Below are 21,221 nucleotides of genomic sequence, written 5' to 3'. Positions count from 1 at the left end.
TGGCGTCGCTATGAATTGGAATTGCTTTGAATTGCTATGGCGTTGCTATGAATTGGAATCAGCTTGACGGCAGTGGGTTGAGTTGGGTAATGACTCGATAAATGTTTATACCCTGTATTAGGGAATTGAGGTAGAGACTGGTGGAAGGCTTGCAGAAGGCCTTGTGCAAAGATACAAGGGATGGGAGGGAAGCATCTTGCAAAGAATGACAAGCTTACAACTGCAAACTAAGCTTGTACCTTGTTTGTTGTCTGGTAACGTTAGCAAAAGATCAAAGAGTGTCTACGCGTTATCACACTCCAGAAGGATCGTTTGTGGCAGAGTGGTTGTGCGTTGGGCTCCTAAGCACCAGTTCCTCAGTTTGAAACTACCTGTGGCACTATGAGAGACAGATGGGGCTTTCTACTGTACCCATAAAGAGTGACACTCTTGGAAACCCAAAAGGCAGTTTTACCCTGTCCTATAGGATCGCTGTGAGTCATCATCAACTCAATGGCAAGGAGTTTGGGGTTTTGGTTGTTTTGGGTTGGTTTGTTTGTTTGTTTGTTTTGAGAGCAAGTGTCCATACCCAAATTCCCCACGATTCTCCAAGTGTTAGCGGTCAAAATACACTTGCACAATCAAGGGGAAATGGCTTACCAAAACTTGATTCACTGGCAGTGGGGTTTTTGTTTTGTTTTTAGATCACAACCCAAAAGTCATGACTGGATTCGTTTTAAAAATCACTGAGTCCAACTGTGTAAATATACTAAAAGCCAATGAATTGTACACTTCAAATGGGTGAATTATGTGGCATTTGGAATATATCACAATGAGGCTGTTCTCTTTTTTTAATCAGTTTGAACTCTAAGAGGCAGGCATCAATGTGCATGCTTTTAAAATTTTTTTTCAGCAAAATCCCTTTATCTTCCACTAAAGACTCACCTACCCATTGCCATCAAGTCCCTCTGATTCACAGAGACCCTTTCCAGGGTTTCCGGCTGTAAATCTTTATGAGAGACGACTGCCTCATCTTGCTCCCAAGAAGGGGAACCATCGACCTTTCCCTTCAGATAACAGTCCAGTGCTTACCCAAGTGCACCACCAGGGCTCCCGCCTACCAAAGACAGCATCACATAATCATCAGATGCTCCCTGTATTAGCTTTTCTGCCCTGTCTTGGCAAAGTTTCTCCTTGAAATGTTAAGCTCATCAGCCTGTTAATGTGAAATGAAATGTTAAATGTTTTTAAAGGTTAAAGAGCTTAGATTACAGGTAACCTGCTGTGCAACGTCGCGGCAGGGGTGGACAAATGAGGATCACCCATAGCCAGGCATTGTGAACTTGACTTGGTCACTGTTTCTCTCCCATTAGTTAACCTGCTCAGGTCTCTTGTATCCAATATTTCTGATCCAGGCAGCCTGACAGAACAGCAGGGCCTGTGTAAGACTCAAGGCTCAGCTAACACCTGGCAATGCCTCCTATCAGACGAGGGAAAAGAGACAGAGCAGATTTCAGAGAACGGGTTCATTGGCTATGTTTATTGTGTGGAGAATCGAGCCACAATGAGGGTGAACATTTTGCCAAGAACACATACTCTGCCTGCCTCAGCTACGAAATGCCAAGCCCCCACTTAAAAGAGAGGGGGGGAAACGTTCATTTCCAAAATGAAAATCTTTACCTGAGCAAGGGATTTTCTGGCTCTCAGGATCACAGATCCTTGCAAGTGAATATTCTAGAGCACTGAAGAATTTTGAACACTAGTTCATAGTCTAGCAGACCCATTACTGCCTAGTAGATGGTACTGAAGAGCTGCATTACCCATAACACCATGGCCAGAATATGAACAACCACAGAGAAACAGAGGTACTATTGGGCCCCTAGAGCCCACTTTCCACACTGTGACTAGATGAACCAGGCCTCCTATACATAGTCTTTGGGTCTTGACTGTGTGTCAATGAGAGAATGCAGGGATAGAGTCAGTTAGCATCCCAGAGAAGCCAAAGGAAAAAAGGAAAGAACTACAGATTATAAAAAGAACTCTGAAGGAACTAAAAAGGCTGCTGAGCTAAATAATGGGGGGAAGGGAATGGGAGGATAGGGAAGGTCTACATGAGCTAAGGTGGGAAAGAGTGCTGTTTACATTAGTCCTAAAGGATGAAGAGCTAGAGTTCCACATGTGCAAGGAACAGTGACCTAAGCATGGGGAATAGCATGTGCAAAGGTCCTGAAGCAAGGACACGTTTGGCAAAGAAGCTAAGGAGGGTGTGGAGAGAGGAGCAAGGACGAGCGTGGTAGGAAATGGGCCTCAATAGTCAGCTCACTGTCATCGTCCAGTGGAGTTGAAGTCCTAGGGACCCTGTAGGGCAGAGTACAGCTGCTGTGGGTTTCTGAGACTGTCCATCTGTAAGAGAGTAGAAAGCCTCATCTTTCTATCATGAGCGGCCTTATTAAAAAAATGTAGTAGTCGTCCAATGGTGAGTTTTGATTAAGTGACCTTTTTATATTTGATTGTAGCAGAGCAAGAAAGGAAGCTGGGCGGTCAATTGGGATGCTGTTGCAGTGATCTAAGGCTCGCGGAGGCTCAAATGGCCTAGCTGAGAGCACAGGGATGAGGACTGGACTTTGTCTCCCAAGTCCCAGGGAGTGGGGCCATCTGTTCTTCCATTCCACTTCTTGGGGTGGGAACACACGGAACTGTCAAACCCTGGGGGAAGGGCCACCTCCTCAGCTCCAGAACCCCCAAACCCATTGCTGTCCAGTCCTTTTTTCTCAGAAAAACCCTAGCGAGTTGCATTAGGTCAATCTGCTGCACAAGACCTCTTTCGAGTACTGACAACCAAAGATGTTTCTTTGAGGACTAAAGTGCGCCTGACCCAAGCCATGCCATTTTCAATCGCTGCACATGGACATGAAAGTTGGGCATTGAACAGAGAAAGCCGAAGAAGAATTGACGCATTTGAATTGTGATGGCGGAGAAGGATAGTGAACATACCGTGTACCTGCTAAAAGGACAAGCCGATCTGTCTTGGAAGAAGAACGAGTGCTCCTTAGAGACCTGGATGGCGAGACTTGTCTTACATACTTTGGACATTTGGTCAGTAGAGACTGGCCCCCAGAGAAGGACATCATGCTTGGTAAAGTAGAGAGAGGGGCAGTGAAAAAGAGGAAGGCTCCTCAATGAGATGGATTGACACAGTGGCTGCAACCATGGGCTCACGAATAGGACCGCGCAGTGCTTCCATCTGTCGTGCATAGAGTCGCTATGGGTCAGAGCCGACTCGATGGCACCTAACAATAGCCATGGCCTTTTGGGTGGAGTAGAGCTGCCTCACAGGATTTCCAAGGCTGTAAATCTTTACGGAAGCAGCTTGTCACATATTCCTCCCAGGGAGCAACTGGTGGATTCAAAGCACCAACCTGTGAGCTAGGAGCCGAGAGCTTAACGTCTGAGCCACCAGGGCCCCTACTCCGTTCCAGCCATCAGAAAACCGCCTTCTTACCCTTAAAAGAAGTAGCCTCCGTTTCTTCAGCTCGAGGTACGGGGCCTCAACCTCTGCAGTCCTTGGCCTGAGACCTCTGAGTCTTCATTTGCAGGGATGGGACCTTCATTCCCTTTGTTCTGGGAGGGAACTTCCTGGATACTATGGCAGGGAGCCACCGACTTGACTCAAAGCCGGCAGAGCTGCAACCTTTAGGTTCCAGAGGGCGGGACTACTGCGCGATCAGGTCAGGGGGCGGGCCCTTCACCTCTGGGATTCCCTGAGCGAGACTTCCGCCTCCTTAGTGCGAGGGGGCGGGGCCACGCTGTCTTTCCCAGAGTGCAAGGTGCGAGCACTTTATTCAAGGAGGCAGGTTCACCAGCTGCTTTTCAGAGGGCAGGCGTCGCGGCCTTCTAGGTTACAAAGCACGGTACCATGGCCTCTAATTCACAGGGCAGAACTTAGGTTGGATCAGTTCTCCCCCTGGATTCCAGAGGACAATGCCCTCCGCCTTCTTCCACTCAAAGGGAAGAATTCTTTTTTCTTTCTTTCAGGCATTGTAATTTAATGCGATTTGACCCCTTGGGCTTCACATTTGCTTGGAACCTATCATCGCCTTTTTCCTTCCAATTTCTCCCTTGTGGAATGGGAATGCCTACCCTATGCCTGGCCCGGCCTTAAATGTTTGGAAGCAGATAACTTGTTTTCTGTATTTCGCAGATCCACAAAAGGTCAGAAATCTTGCCTGAAGGGAGAGGGCATGCCATCCATACCTGACCAATTATTTGAAATATAAGCTTTGGAACTTTTTGGATTATGGTAATGATCTTTTCAGAACTCACTGCCATCGAGTCGATTCTGACTTCACATGACATCCTAAAATTTGGAGTGAATGGTATAATGTGTTCAGATTTTAGGGGATACTGCAATAGAGTAAATGTATTTTTCAAGTGAGGAGGACAAGAATTTAGGGAGAACTGTTGTGCTTTGATTTGTGTTTCCCAAAAGAAGATGTTGAAGCCCTTTCTGATATCTTACTTGGTTGGGAATAAGGAACTGCAGATGTCATGGACCTAGTGGTGCTGCCCAGGCAGTGTTTGACTGTTCACCACAAGGTGGCGACTCAAACTTACAAGTCACTCAGCAGAACTGTGAAGCTGTCTGCTCCAATAAGGATTTATAGCTTCGGAACTCCTTGGATCACAAGTCAGAATCGCTAGGATGGCAGTGGATTTTTCAGATATGATTAGCTAACATGAGATCATATTAGAGTCGAGTGAGTCTCAATTCAACATTACAGGATAAGAAGACACACCGACAGAGACGGATGGAAACAACCATAGGAAGATAAGGATGGAGGATTTGAGCTGTGGCCACAAGCCCAGAGCCCAGGAATGCCTGAGATGACTGGAAACCTTAAGAAAAAAGGAATAGGTTTTAAAATAGTTTAGCAACTTTATGCCAGCATTTTAAGGGCCTGATGGGATGGGTTTTGCCTTCACCACACCTCACAGAGTGGAAGCTAACAGTGAATGCAATTTTATTGCATCAGGGCCAAGCTAGCACAGGAGCTCTGTTTCTATGTGACCCTAACCCATATAAATAGTACAAGCCAATGTGAATGGGAAGCACTTGGTAAACATTGTGCTGGACACAATGGATATGCGGATGTATGTATGGATTGTGATAAGAACTGTAAGAGCCCCAATAAAATGATTTTTAAAAAACAAAAACATTTCCCAGATGCTTGGAATGTCTTTGCCATTCACCAGGAGCCCCTGTGGCCACATCAGTTAGCATATCAATGGATGACTTGGGGGAGAGCAGGCCATCTGGCGATCTAGGCCAGCAGGGGGCTGATCCTAACCGTGCCTTCTGTAGGTGGGAAAATTTGGGTATAAATGCAGGGAAAAGTGAGCAGTAGATGATTGTAAACTAATTAATAACGTGCTTATGCAACAAAGGAAGTCCAAAAAGATAATGGACTAAATAGATACCAACTTCCATGACCCTGAGACCAGAAGAGCTAGATGGTGCCTGGCTACTGCTACCAACCACTCTGAAAGTGTTCACATTAAGGAAGTCCTGGATTGAGGGGGAGAGAAAAGGAAATGAAAACTCAAAAGCAGAAAGAAGGACAATGCCTACTGGTGGGGTAGAGACTGGTGGAAACCCCTGAGATGATAGACTTAGACAGACAAATTATAGGCAGTTCTATAAAGTAAGCAATAACACTGGTGAGGCATACTCTCCTCAGAACCATCAATTATTTGAGATCAAAAGAGCCACATTTACCCATGGACAGAATTCAGAAGGGTTAGAAAAGAAGTAGGTAAAATAAGAATTTATCAACTATTAAGGGTTCATGGGGGAGGGGGGAGCAGGGAGGGACGGGGAGGGGAAAAAAGGAAAATGAACTGATTCCAGGAACCCAAGTGGAAGGTGAATTTTGAGAATGAAGAGGGCAACGAATGTATAAGGGTGCTTTACTCAATTGATGTATGTATGGATTGTGATAAGAGTTGTATGAGCCTCAATAAATAAAATGATTTATTTAAATAAAAGAAGTAGTAATGGAAATAGGATACCCAGAGAGGAAGTGGGGTAAGTGATGTTGTCCTTGTGACAGTTGCCATAAATGAAACAAAACAAAACATCTGAATTGTTCGATTGAAAACTGATTTGCTCTGTAAACCTTCACCCAATTCACAATAAAATGTCTTTTTAAAGGTTAAATGAGATAATAAAGACTTAGTAAATGCCTAGCATAAACAGTCACAAAACATTTTTTAAAGACTCAGAGCAAGATGATATTGTTCCTTAGCTCAGTTACACCAGATGCCTAATGGGGTGAAGTTGTGGTGTGCTAAGACAGCCAGCTGTTTGGGGAGGTGACGAGTGCAAGACTGCAAAGCAGAGTGCTGTCACACTAGGAGGCATTATGATATGACACTCAATTGGGCTAACAGATGATGAGTGAATGGAACTCTAATGCTGTGCCAGTATCTCCTGATTCTAATTTTTTTATTTTTTTAATATATATAGTAAATCATTCTATTGGGGGCTCTTACAGTTCTTATAAAAATGCATACATCAATTTGTATCAGGCACATTTGTACATATGTTGCCATCATCATTTTCAAAACATTTTCTTTCTTCTTGAGTCCTTGATATCAACTCCTCTTTTTACCTCTCTCCCCCGCACTCCCCTCTGTGTGAAACCTTCATAAATTATAGATTATTATTATTATTTTCATAACTTACACCATCTACTGTCTCCCTTCACCCATAATTCTGTTGTTCATCCCTGGAGGGGGCGGGCAGTGTCATACGTCGATCATTGTGATCGGTTCCCCCTCTCTCCCCCTTCTCTCCTCATACCCCTACCCTCATGATATCACTACTGCCATTACTGTTCCTGGTGTGGGCGGAGCGGGGGTGGTAATCTGTCCTGGATCCCGTGTGTCAGGTGTGCCACATTACAATGTAGTATAACACTGGCACTGCTGGCAAGAGTGGACTGCTGATATTAATCATCAAATGCATTTTAAAATTGAGTTCAAACCCTCCTGTCCCTATCTGCACTCTGATTCTGTCAAGTGGTAGACATTTTCAAAAAAATGTCCAATAAAGATTTTGTCTGTCATTCTCTCCTGGGACGTAGTCCCTAAATTCTTGAGATTTTCCAAGTGACTGGCATATTTTTATCATCCTTAGTGAGCCCCTCAGACCACAAAGAGAGTTTATGCTCATGAATGACCCAGGATGACGGCTACCCTCACCAGAAAGAGTAAGCATGTGGTTAAAGCTTTGGAGATATGAGTCATAAAACATCAGCTTGACCTCCAAGGAGAGCAGGTAGAAATTAAGTTCAACTAGATGGAGCCGGGTGGTGTGGTGGTTACGAATTGGCCTGCAATCCACACAATCAGCAGTCCAAAACCACCAGCAGCAGCTCCACTGGATTTTCTACTCCCATAAACTGTTACAGTCTCAGAAACCCACAAGAGGTCGCTATGAGTTATTCTTGACTCAATAGCAGTGAGTTATGTGGCCACAGGGTCACAATGAGTCAGAACCAAGTAGACTGCACCTAACAAAACACATGGCGAAGGACTCAATCAATCAATCATGCCTACGTAATAATGCCTCAATAAAAAAAAACTGGGCTCTGAGACTTGGGCGAGTTTTCCTAGGTGACAATACTCTTCCTATTGTCACCAATGGATGTCCTTTTGGAATCTTTCCAGATCTTGCCCTATGCATCTCTCCCTTTAACTGGTTCTGACTTACAAGTGTAGCCTTTTACTATAATAAAACTGTAATCATATGTATAGTAATTTCCTGAGTTCTGAAAGTTGTTCTCATGAACTACCAAACCCAAGGGGGTGTCCTGGGCAGTCCCAAACGTATGCCAAATGTCTGAAATGAAGATAGTCTGAAAGTTGTGACCTAACTCTGGGTAGCTGGTGTCAGAACATCCTGCACTCCGTCACTCACTCAGTCGCCAAAAAAACCGCCTGTAGTGTGAGCTTTCCTGATCAGTCTTGAGCTAAGAACATCACCACACAGGTGAAAAGATACTAGGTGTCCTTCCCACTACCAGCAAGTAGATTCCAACTTGCAGCCACCCTACATGAGGTTTCCCAAACTGTAACTCTGTACCGGAGCCTCATCTTTCTCCCTCGGAGTGGCTGGTGGGTTTAAACCGATGACTTTGCAGTTAGAAGTCCAACACACTTGCCTGACAGCACCAGTAGGACTCCTTCTAGGTGTTATTCACCACTCCAAACCAAACCAATTCCACTGCCATCCATCAAATTGACTCCAACTCATTGCAGCCCTAGATAGGCTTTCTGAGACTATCAGTCTTCGTGGGAACAAACAGGCTCATCTTGCTCTCTCAAAGCAGCTGGTGGGCTTGAACCTCAACTTTACACTTAGTAGTCCAATGCCTAACCAAGAGCACTACCAGGTCTCCTTTAGGGAAATCCAAATCAAAAGCACAATGAGATGTTATTTGATCCCGATCGAGATGTCCATGATCCAAAACAAGGAGCAAAGATAGGTGTTGGTGAGAATGTGGGAAAGTGGGACCGTTATCCATTGCTGGCAGGAGTGCAAAATGGTACAATCGCTGTGGAAAATAGTTTAGCACTTCTTCACAAAATTAAACATAGAATTACCCTGCGTTCTGACCATTCCACCCCTAGGTATACACTCAAACAACAGAAAGCAAACAGATACTCATGCACCAATGTTCATTACAGAATATTTCACAGTAGCCGAAAGGTAGAAACCACCTAAATGTCCATCAGCTGATGAATGTGTGAACACAATGTGGGACATCTATGTAATAGAGTCTTTCTCAGTCATAGGGAGACACACAGTTCTGATACATGTTACAACACGGGTGAAACTTAGAAATATTATCCTGAGTAAAGTCAGTCACAGAAAGAAAAAATATTGTATGATTTCACTTATATGAGATGCCTACAACAGGCAAATTCATACAGGCAGCAAGTCGGTTAGGGCTGGCCCAGGTCTGAATAGAAGGCGAGGGAAGAAGGGAAGTGACTAGTCAATGATGACAAAATTTCTTTTGGGGGCGATGAAATGCTCTGCAATTAGATAATAGTGATGTTTGCACAGCTCTGTCAATATACTAAAAGCCATTGACTTGTATGCTTTGAATGGCTGAACTTTATGGTATGTAAATTATATTCCAATAAAGCTGTTAGAAAGATCTGTTCCCAAAAGGTCAATTCCCACAAGCTTCTCAAATGGCACTATAGAATTTTCTGTGTGTGTTAATGGAAACATTCAATATCCCAACTGTCCAATGTGGTAGCAACTAGCCACATGTGGCTTTTGAGGTATTTAAACTGTGGTTTGTTTGGGTATGAATTTTAAATGTTATTTTCCTTTTAGTTAATGTAGACTGAAATAGCCATATGTTCTAGAATCTAGAGTGTATACAGAATTTTACAGTTTCTACTAAAAATTTCCTCCTCTACTTCGCTTTCCTAGGCAAAGAAATTCCTATTGGGAAAATGAGATAGGGCCTTTTCTGGACCCTGGCTATACAAGCACCTTTGCAATTAAAGAACTTTTTCGTCTCTCCATTTCCCTCATGTCCTGACTGAGGCTGACCTAGTTGGCCTCTCCAGCATAGGCTAGATTTACTAGCATCACTTTACGGCTTTCAGGAAGATTTCTAGTCAGGCATTCTCTGACTAGAACTTCCAAGAATTACTCCAGCCTAGATTGCTTACCCAACATCGTAGCAAAAAAGTGTTCATGTCACAGAGCTCCAGCCTCCCTCATCAAGAATGTCCTAGAACATTTGTGACACTCTTTGGCTCAGCGAGGACAGTCCTACTCCAATTGGCAGTGTAAAAATTGTGTGTGTGTGTGTGTGTGTGTGTGTTATTATGGGGGAATTTGGAGAGAACTGCTCTAGTCTTATGCCTTTAAATCAATACCACTAACCCGTCCATTAAGCAGTCAATAACAGACATCAGTGAGAGAAGAAAATCTCCAAACTCACTTTCATTGGATCGATTGTGACTCATAGTGACGCAATAGGACAGAGGAGAACTGTTCCTGTCTGTTTCCAAGGCTAGAAGTCTTTCTGGGAACACAAGGCCTCATCTTCCTCCCACAGAGCAACTGGTGAGTTCTGACTCGTGACCTCGTAGTCACTAACCCAACGTGGAACTCACTACACCACCAGGGCTCTTTTCCAATAAGAGACATGCAGGTTAAGGCTACGACCAGTGAAAAGAAGGAGGACCAAGAACCTACAGTGAGATGGCCTGACAAATAGGCTACTAACAAGGGGCGCTAACATACCGGTGAGGGTGTCGCAGGACCAGGCAGTGTTTCGTTCTGTTAGACATGGGGTTGCTGTGGGTCAGAACCAACTAGGTGGCACCTAACAACAAGAGAAAGGAACACCAAGAACCTTAGTTCTGCTGACAGCCTAAGCCTCTCACTTCCTTTTTATTTCTTATGTCTTGCCCGGTTCCGCATCTCATTTTTCACATCTTTCTGGCCCTTGATCTCTCCTCTGAGACCTTATAACAGATTTGGTTTCTCCTTCTGGATCCCTGGTATTCTTCCATGGGTTTTAGTTCCATCCTGTTAGAGCATCCTACACTTTAGTTCCATCCTGGTAGAGCATCTCTGAGTCACTAGGCTTGACCTAATCTTGAACCTTAGCTTAGCCCTCTCCCCTCAATGGCCTTCACAATTGGACAGTGGATGACTCACCTGGAACCAGAAGGAGACTGAACCTTATTTATATAATCGTTTCAAGGATAGAGTTGTTTTATTCCAGGAAGAAAATGATGAATTTCTTACCAATGAAGGACAATTACACCTAATTGCCTGATATCCTAAAAGAATCATTGGCTGAAGTCATGAATATGAGATTTAGGCAGTCTGAAAAACCTTGAGCCTACTTTAAAGTCACCTCTTCAGTTTTAAAATCTATACATCATATTTCAATCGACCAATGACATTCCCCACAACCCCATCCATGTTTTCCAGCACTACACTCTCAATGTGTTATTCCATGACTACAGTGAAACCCTTACATCCCTCCATTACAGCGTGTACTGCACATATCTCCATCATAAATGTGTCCAACATTTGGTCCTTTCAAATTGCCTTAGTTCATTACCTCGGCAAATATGCACTGAGTGCCTAGCCCAGGTGTTAAAACCTGCACCAGATATGTTAGGTAAGATGTGTTGGATGGAAAAACACAGTATATTTTCAACTATAACAAGCATAAGTTTTAAAAAAGAACTTTAAAGAAGCAACGGAGAAAACACAGTTTTTAATCTTTGGGGAAACAGGTAGGAAAGAGATAAATCAACACTTAGCAGGTGTGAAAGGCCAGGTAACAGAGCTGCCACAGTGTCCCATAGTTCCCACTTCAACCTTTATCACAAGAAACATGGTTTCCCATCAGGCCTTGACACAGCAAGATGCCAGGCAGTGTTGGCTGTTGATGGCGATGATGATTTGGTATTTTTCCAGGACATTAACTCTCAAATCTGAAGGAAGCTCAAATTAAACCTGAGTTCTGTTTCATCAAGAATTGTCCCTCACTGGCAGGTATAACCTTTACGCTAAAGACTGACATATTAAATGAGCAATTTTATTAACTGAATTTACTTAATATGGACAAGATTACAATTCCTCAAGGGAGCCTTCCCCTTAAGATTCCAAATTACTGGCTACTTCAATTGAACTGCCTTCATCATCTATTCGTTAAAAAATAGAAACAAAGAGAGAATCTATCTTGAATCCTGTCACAATGTCTAGCTTTTGAACTGCCTCGGTTTTCCTCATATGTGTTCTATGATCACTGCCAGATATATGTCATGGAGAGGGAACGATGGTATTATAATGTTCCCAGGAGCTTTAAATAAAGCCATATGCACAAAAGAGGAAACAATCCAAAGAAACCCCCAAACTTCTGTTAGGTGTGGACTCGCCACCAAATGGTATTTCAGAGCTATCTTGAGAAACACCAAGCAGTAGTCCAAGCCACTGCCTACTGGTAGCCAGTTGTCCATGAGTTGTGCATGGTATCGAATTGATGGACTCATTTACTGAAGCTCTCGCTTGACCTGCAGCCATATTGACCAAAAGGAAGTTATTGAGGGACATCCCAGCAAATCTCCACTGTCAGATATTTTCCAATGGCTTCTTTCCATAACCAAGTGTATGTGATATATTGTAGAACTACTAAGAATGCATTTTCTTACCTGAGAGAAAGATAAAATTTGTCGTGGCAATCAATCCGTAAAGCATTCGAAATCTGATGTGTTCTTTCATGGTCTAAACCTGGGTGTAAAAGTCAGAAATATACTCATCTCAGATTAAGAACCAACAATTTCTAAATGCATGTGAACACACTTCTCGTCGCTTGTAAAGCCTTTTTTCTATTGCTTTAAGCCATATCAGTCAACCACAGAAGAGATATTTGTCTGAGTTGTCCAGCCTTACTGAAATTTCACTGATGGGATGTATCTGCATACTCACTCAACAAATACATATCAAACCCCCACTATGTGTCAGATATGGTATTACATATTAGGAATTCTGTTCTGAGGTGGCAGAATTGCCTATCATGGAAAAGCCAATGGGGAAGATAGATTTTAAATGGATAATAACAAATTCTGATACTGTTGTGGATTTGTGTCCTCCAAAGACCATATTGACTTCCAAACTCTGGTAACTGTAAATATGACTTTGTTTCTAAAATCAATTAATATAAGGTCCTATCAGAGTGGAATGGGTCCTAATCATATCTAATTGGTGTCTTATTAAAAAAGAAAACAGACACAGGAGGGAGATGCCACATAAAGATGCCTCCACAAGCCCAAGAATGCCAAGGATTGCTGGCAGCCACCAGAAGCGAGGGGAGAGGCAGGGAAAAGTTCTTCTCTCCACACTCTCACAAATAAGAAACATGGCTGAGACCCTACTGTGAATCCCTGACCTCCAGCTCTCTGAGCTAATACATTTCTATTATTTAAAGCCACGCACCTTGTAGTAGTTCTAGAGCAGTAGCAGCCCTAGGGAGAACTCTAGTGGTGTAGGGGTTAAGCATTGGGCTACCAACCACCAGCTGCTCTGAGGGAGACAGGTGAGGCTTTCTAGTCCCATAAAGAGTCGCAGTTTTGGAAACCCACATGGGGGCACTTCTACCCTGTCCTGTAGGGTTGCCGTGAAGCAGAATGGACTCCATGACAGGGAGTCAATGTGTCAATGTGCAGCCTTTGAAAATGAAGACAGATGTATTTAACCATAATGCACCCAACTTCAATCCAACTACTTACTGTTTTAATGATCCTAAATTTTTTACATCATTTTATTGGGGGCTCATACAACTCTTACTACAATCCATCCATCCATCCATTGTGTCAAGCACATTGGTACACTTGTTGCCACCATCATTCTCAAAAACATTTGCTTTCTACTTGAGCCCTTGATATCAGCTCCTCGTTTTCCCCCTCCCTCCCTTCTCCCCCCTTCCTCATGAACCCTCGATAGATAATTTATAAATTATTATTTTGTCATATCTTACACTGTCCGACGTCTCCTTTCACCCACTTTTCTGTTGCCCATCCCCCAGCTGTAGACAACTGGACACCCCTTACAGAAGGGCCGCGGGGAGGAGAGAAGCCAGTCAGGGTGCATAGTAGCAACGATGAAACATACAGTTTTCTTCTAGTTTTTAAATGCTTCTCCCCCGTCCCTCCCCTGCCCACTATCATGATCCCAATTCTACCTTACAAATCTGGCTAGACCAGGGGATGTACACTGGTACAGATAGAAACTGGAAACACAAGGAATCCAAGACAGATGGATCCCTTCAGGACCAGTGCTGAGAGTGGAGATACCAGGAGGATGGAGGGGAGGTGGGGTAGAAAGTGGGAACCTATTACAAGGATCCTAAATTTTTTTGAAGGAAATGCTATGCAGGAGGACCTGATAGAAAAAGTAAATTAAATGCATCCAATCACTCCTACTTTTACAAGAGTTCTTATATTTCTTGGTAGAGAAAACTTGATCATTTCATTACATTCACCCAATTCTCTCCTTAATTAATTGTAACTAAAGCTGCTTATTGGGGAAAACATACTGAAAAGTTCCCCTTTATCCAACCCCAAAGGTGTTTAAACTACAACCCCTACTGAAACATATTAGTAAACCTTGGCAGAGGGATGCCTATGAACATTCTCTGGTTTTGAGTAAAATACACTTCAAAATGATTTGGCCAATTTAAACATCGTGTTTTGTGTTTCTTTCCACTTTTAAGTGGGATTTGAGGTGAATGGACTTTATATTTAATGTAACAGAGGCCATTTAGGAAATGAAATGAATCCTGGACTTGATATGAGTTCCAGTCATTAATAAGGCTTCTCATATTTACCAAGTACTCTTCTGTCATGCTTATTAATCTAATAAGGGAATTAGTATGACTTGTAAGATTTTCTTAACTACAAGCTTAGAACTAACAGATTATCTAAATATTTTGTGACTTGCTAGGTGAAGTGCACCTGAAAGTTGCAGTACTGTAAGAAGGCTAGACTAAGAATCAGTAAGTAGCTATGACACCATAAGTATTTATGTCCCTTAATTTCTCTGGGCCTCAGTTTCCTTATCTGTAAAAATGGGGATAATAATCTGCCTATCTCCAAACGTTGCTATAGAAGACGATCAAATGAGATGATACTTTGGAAGCAATTTTCAAAGTCTAAAATGCAATTGAAGTGGATATGATCACTATCTATAAAATAGAATTTTCAGCAGCAAACAATCTACTTTATATCTTTCTTACATTTCCTCTAAACTTTTGTAACAATTCCACGGCATGTTTCAAAAACTTACCTGGCACCCAATAAATAAATCCTGGAACAGTCACACAACAGAATACTAGGCAACCACTAAAAGGAATTAGGTAAGTCTATATGTCAGCCATGGGAAGGTAGGTTGGTGAAACAAGATGAAATTGCATGGCATACGATCCTGCACTGTTTGATTCTTTTACTTATATAGTATTAAAAGTTAGAATAAAGATTAACTAAGGGAGGGAGAAATTGAAAGAGGGGGAAGAGAGAGACAAAGGAAGGATGAAAATTTATACTTTTTACAGTTCTATGCTATTACGTTATTTTACAGTAAGCAAGTGAAGATGAAGGCCTATTATACTTTATCTAATTATATACCGGTTGATTCTTTCATGGTGAATATTATTTTCCCAATTTAAGGAAAAAGAAATGAAGGGGGAAGGAAGAAAACAAGGGAGGAAGGGAGGAGTGGAAAAGAGGAATGGAAAAAAAGAAAAGGAAATAGAGGAAGGGAGAGAGAAAAAGATGAAAAACACTTACCTAAGAACCAGATTCCTTGAACTGACTACCCTTTTGTCACTGGGGGCCCCAAAGCAGGGTTTGGTCTGGAAATCCCTGTTTGTTATTAAATGAGATGAGCAGAAAGCAGGAGGCTCATTAGCTGCTGGCCCTACCTCAGTCACTTTCTTTTCTGGATCAAACCAGCTTCCCTGTTCTTAGCTTTATGGGGCTCATTGACCCAGGGCTGATCCTCCTTGTGTGGCTGGCAGCACGTCACCGGTCTGCCCTCCTGAGTCAAAAATCAGCATGGGCAAAGTTCCTAGGTTATCAAATTCCTGCAATAACCTGTTTATCTGAGGGTTCTTTTCCAATTTTTAACTAAGGATTATTTGCAGTCCCTAGTTGATTATTGCTTTAGTTAAATTGGATATAGTAAATGAGCACTTCCTCACTTAACTACGGCCACTTTCGTTGACAGAATGGGGAGGGCAGTGGAGGTCAGAACGCCGAGCAGAGGGCAAAGGCAAAGAGGACATTACTTTGTGCACATTTCACATCATCTGTCAGCCTTCAAATAGCCTTGAAAATAGATGGACTGGACTGGTTTTATGTCATTCTCAAAGGGGTTGTAGGTATTTGGGGTTTTTTTCCCCCAAAGGATCCATCATGAGTCCTTTGAGAGAGATGGAAATATCAAACAACCGCTAAATATCCATAAATGATCCCAATCAGCCTCCACAGTTCCAAAACGAAGATCCTGAAGCCAGAGGGGAAAACAACTTGGCCAAGATCACCAAGTTTCTGAGAGACAGAGCAGGGGCTAGAATCGGGGGTCTCATGACTCCCAGCCCAGTCCTTTTCTTCACCTTACACCTTAAATGAGATAATAATAAGCTAGTCCTGGTCTAATAATAGACTGGATCAATTGATCAATCAATCTTTGGGCTAGTGTTTCTCCACGGGGTGAGAGGAGGAGGACAGATATCAAAATCACCCATTAATTACCTCCAAGCCTTGAAATTATGATTCGTGAGGTGAAGACCCCAGGTTTTGTCAAAAGAGTGATTTGAGTTGGAACCTCAGCTATGTGACTGTGGGTCAGTTTCTTAGCTTCTCTGGTGTTCCCAGTGTCTTCATTTCTAAAACATGACTACCGGAACCTATCTTACCTAGCTGTGAACATTGCTTGAGAGCATGTATGTAAAGTGCTTAGCCTAGAACCTGGCACAGGATCCCAATGCCACCACTCCTGGCTAGGGCATCACCCCTTCTCCTTTCCACTAGGCACAGGGCTGAACGTATGACCTATTTCCCACACGGAGTCATAACGTTTCCAAAGTTTGGAGCAATAGCCAGGGAAAATGTGGGTACTTCCCTGGTCTTTTGTTCATATGTCACATCATGCCTGTTTTATTGGCTCATCCTGCTGAACTCTAGGAAGGCAGGAACCAGTTACTAGTTATTGTCTAGTCAACTCCTACTCATAGTGGCCTCGTATGGTTGGATTATTTGGGTCAAGTACCGTATATAGTGTGTATAAGCCGAGGTTTTCAGCACATTTTTAATGCAGTTTTTGAGGTAAAATTAGGTGCCTCAGCTGATAAATCGGGTTGGCTTACACTCAAGTATATACAGTACATTATTGCTAACCAAAAAGGTTGCTGGTTCGAATCTACTCCGATGCCCGTTGGCAGAAAGACCTGATGCTCTACTTCTAAAACCTCAAGCATCAAAAACTCGATGGAGCACAGGTCTGCTCGGCCACACATGGACTTGCTATAGGAGGAGAGGTTCTTGTTGTTGTTATATACTATCGAGTAGATTCCGACTCACAACCACGTAGGACAGAGCAGAACTATCCCATAGGATTGCCAAGGAGATCATCTTTATGGAAGTAGATCATCAAGTTTTCCTTCACATTGAATGTCTGGTGGATTCAAACTGCCAGCCTTCCAGTTAACGGCTAAACGTTTATTCAGTGGATTACAAACCACCTGGCACATAGAAGGCTTTCAATCAATATTTGATAAACAAGTGACTATGCTGATCTCCCTTATTCGAGTGTGAGCTTCCTGTAGGCAGAAAACCATATCTCGACCCTCCTCATACTGTGACCCAAAAGTTAGCAGGCCCGCTGTTTTTCTGTGCCATTGAGTCCACTTCAACTCATAGCGACCCTATGCAGCAACACAGAACTGCTCCATAGGGTTTCCTAGGCTGGGATCTTTATGGAAGCAGATTATTGGGTATTTTTCCCATAGACTCAATGGATAAGTGTGAACTGCCAACATTTCAGTTAGCAGCTGAGTACTTAACCATTATGCCATCAAAGCTCCTTTTGCCTGGCATTTGGTAAAGGTGTAATGAATATGTGTGACCATGAAAAAGAATGTTAGAGGAGAATAAATTCATAAACCTTTGGATATGCCAGGAAAAAATCTCTGGCTGTCAGAGCCCCCAATAAAATGATCTTTTAAAAAAATCATTTAAAAAATCATTTTATTGATAGCTCAGACAACTCTTATCACAATCCATCCATCCATCCATTGTGTCAAGCACGTATGTTCATTTGTTGCCGTCATTATTCTCAAAACATTTGCTTTCTACTTGAGCCCTTAAAAATTATCTTTTTTTAAAAAAAAAGAAAAAGAACAATCTCTGAAAGGAGACTCTGGGGAGAGCAGCTGCTTCTAGTTGAGAAGGAGACTCCCTTTTAACTGCATATATCTTTATAATGCGAACATTTTAATTACCTAATGTTAAAATTTTAATGATCTGCAGGTTACTTTTCTTTTTTTTTTTTTGCAGGTTACTTTTCAAGGAAAACCATGACATTTCTTGTTATAGATGCAATGTCATGCAGATTTCATGGAAAAATAAAACTAATGGAGAAAGATGAAGAGGTTGGAAGTTTGGGGTCAGGCAAATAATGTCACTTCAACGAGTGTCTTCCATTCTCTGGAAGGTTCTGGGGGTAATATTGGCCATCTGTTCTTCATATCTAAAGAGTAATAGGAAATGAACTGAAATTGCAGTAGGAGACGTGAGTTAGACACAAATAAACCATTATTGACTATAGGAGCTGATAAACACCAGAAAAGGCTATCACGGGACATTATGAGCCACCCATCACTGGGAACACAAAGGCCTAGCGAGCCATATGGCTCTGCTGATGTCCATGTCTTCCGACAGAAAAAAAAGACTGACTTGAGTAACTTGTTGAGGCTCTTTGCCAGTTTCTGACTACAGAAGAGACTCTTAATTGGTTAAAAGTGTAGGTCGCCATAGTCCCCTCTTCCCAGAATTCCTACTGTGAGCATCCCACCAGGCCCAAGGGGAGTCAATTGGCCTTCATACAAGCCAATGTTTGCACTACATTGTGAAGAGTAGGAAAGAAAAACATTCGTCTTCGGGACTTCCTAAGAGATTTTCAGGACCATTCTGATTATATTTGATTACCACCTTAAAAACTCCCATTCGATGGATTCCCTACCTCTTACCCTTCCCATGCATTTCCTCACGGTTTTCTAGTTAACTACGTGCCTTACTATTAAAATTATTTTGTGTGATAATGCTATATGGTTTTAAACATACCATAAATTAATGTCTTGCATGTTAAAGACTATCGTATCACAGCATTGCAATTCAGAACATAGACCCAGAAGCCAGGCTGCTTAGTTTCCTTAATATCTCACTGCCTCGGTTTCTCCATCTGCAAAATTGGGATGATGATAATGATGCTTCTGGTGACTCCTACTCCTTTTACAGGCTGAGTGGTTCCATTCTCTAACATGAGAATGGCTGCAGGGTAACATTTAGGACCCTGGGAAGGTTGCATTAGCCAACTGTACCACAATCATTATCAGAAACTGATCGCAAAGCCAAGGGACTACCTTATGAGACGCAGATAATGAAAACATGTTCCAGAATCAAACTGCATCTGTTTCAGACAGACAATCAACTCATTGTTTCTTGTAGGTACTCAAAAACTGTTCAACCTGACCTGTCATATTTATACAGATGTCCATGACAGAACCGTGGTTAAAGCACTCTACTGCTAACTAAAAAGTCAGAGGTTTGGATCTACCAGCTGTGTGTGTGTCAGTCTGCTTTTGTCAAAATGTAAGCCGTGGAAACCCGATAGGGCCCTGGTAGCCCTATGGGTTAAGCATTCAGCTGCTCATCATAAAGTTAGTTGTTCAAACCCACACGCCATTCCAAAGCAGAAAGACGAGGCTGTCTGCTCCTTTAAACATTGACAGTCTTAGAAACTCCATTAGGGTTGCTGAGTTGGAATAAACTTCTTAGCAATGGTTTCACAAGTAGTATTTGTGGTAGTAAAAACTCCCCCTCACCTGGCTAAGGGGAAGCCAAGTACTATGCCTATGACAACTCTACTTAATGAATTTCGACTCATTTGTTGGGCTTTAGTGCCAGAGTGATGTCATTTGGGACTTCTACCAGGGTTAGAAGGCAGCCTCCGACCTTCGTTCTGGTTGTATGACTCCCCACTATAGGAGTTACACATTACTGAACCACTCAGCAGCAGCTCCGTGGATGAAGGGCCTGAAAGCCCCGTAGATCAGTTTCGCTTTGATGCTCAAGAGGGCACTATGAGTTGGAATTGACTCTGTGGCAAAAGATTAGGCTTTGTTTTTGTTTGTTTGTTGTACGCCTGAAAAGGAACGAATTAACCCTCCTGGAAATTTTCAGTTTCAGTTTTCTGGTTATCCTTCTCAAGAAGACATGACATACTCACAACCGGCCCCCCCCCCCGCCCACACACCCCTAAAAAAAACCAAACAGAAGAAGACATGATCCACTGGAGAGAGTCATTTTAAATGTCTAACCATTATCTGCAATACACAAGACAACTTAGTGGGTGGCAGGCTTTTTTCCGATAGGAAGTCGTACCTTCGTGGAGCACAGATGACACTGGAAGTCGAGAGACCATTTAGTACAAGCAGCCTAAGCCAATTCTGTGTCTCTCTGCATGGACCCACCCCTTGAGTTGACGTTAAAAAGACCCGTAGAGCAGGTTGAAGAGAACAAGCTGATCAGGAGAGTCGGATAGTGGTGTCTACTTCTGATGTGCTAGGCTTTCTTGATAGGGTTGGAATGACTTCAGAAGAAGCATTTCATTGATGTGAGGTCACGGTACCATTTTTTTTTGCCAGACTAAGTTAGGTTGGGATTCATGATGTGAGGCAGACTGAAGGACAAAAGGGGACCTGTAAACTGGAATTTGTCTCCTGCAGTGTGTACAGGAGCAGCTATTAAATGTTTTTTTTCCCAGCTGGGTTAAGTAGGAAGGACAAATCCAGTAATCGGTTAAATTCAAAATAACAAACATGAGAGTTGTCTATTTCGATCGAAGGCGAGCAGAGGGTGCCATAAATAAGAGGATGAACATCAGGGAAACCACAGTCGTGTTCTGGAAGCTGTCAAAGTGGGCAAGTAGGTGGAATTCGTAGTAAAATGTGTAGGAAAGGATGTGGATGAATCAGGAAAGTCATCTTCGGCTGAAGCTATTCACTTTGGGGCTTGGCAACTTGTGCTTTCATCTTGGGTGAGAGCAGTCCACCTCGAAAGTCAGTAGCTTCGGGAAGATCCTTAAACATCCAGAGCCGAAGGTTTCCAAGCTGAGGTGACATGTAGCGTTGGAGTTAGGACATTTGTATCCATTTGTAAGAGTAGCCCGATAGAAGATCCATTCTATCAAGGACAGTTCAAGAGCTGTTTTACTCCCATCTCTTTTCAAGAAGACGAAATCTCCAAGCTCCAGAGGCAATTTCGGTGGATTTTCTGGAAATGTAGGTCCTATCTATTGGTGAGAAAGCTGGAGGTCGTGTATGAATCCCTCATGATAATCAATCATATCTGCT

The 21,221-nt window shown here is 42.7% G+C and overlaps 1 protein-coding gene across 1 annotated transcript in view; it reads right to left on the bottom strand.

Moving 5' to 3' along the window:
• The window catches only part of ADGRG4 (adhesion G protein-coupled receptor G4), a 155,830-nt gene extending 134,840 nt beyond the window's left edge, over positions 1-20,990 (bottom strand). The window contains exon 1 of the mRNA XM_075538483.1: positions 20,873-20,990. Coding sequence (XP_075394598.1) covers positions 20,873-20,990 — 118 coding nt within the window. The remainder of the gene's footprint in view (positions 1-20,872) is intronic.
• Between the last annotated feature and the right edge of the window lie 231 nt (positions 20,991-21,221).

Source organism: Tenrec ecaudatus, chromosome X (assembly GCF_050624435.1).
Source record: "Tenrec ecaudatus isolate mTenEca1 chromosome X, mTenEca1.hap1, whole genome shotgun sequence".
Taxonomy (NCBI): Eukaryota; Metazoa; Chordata; class Mammalia; order Afrosoricida; family Tenrecidae; genus Tenrec; species Tenrec ecaudatus.
This window is presented reverse-complemented; position numbering and strand designations above follow the sequence as displayed.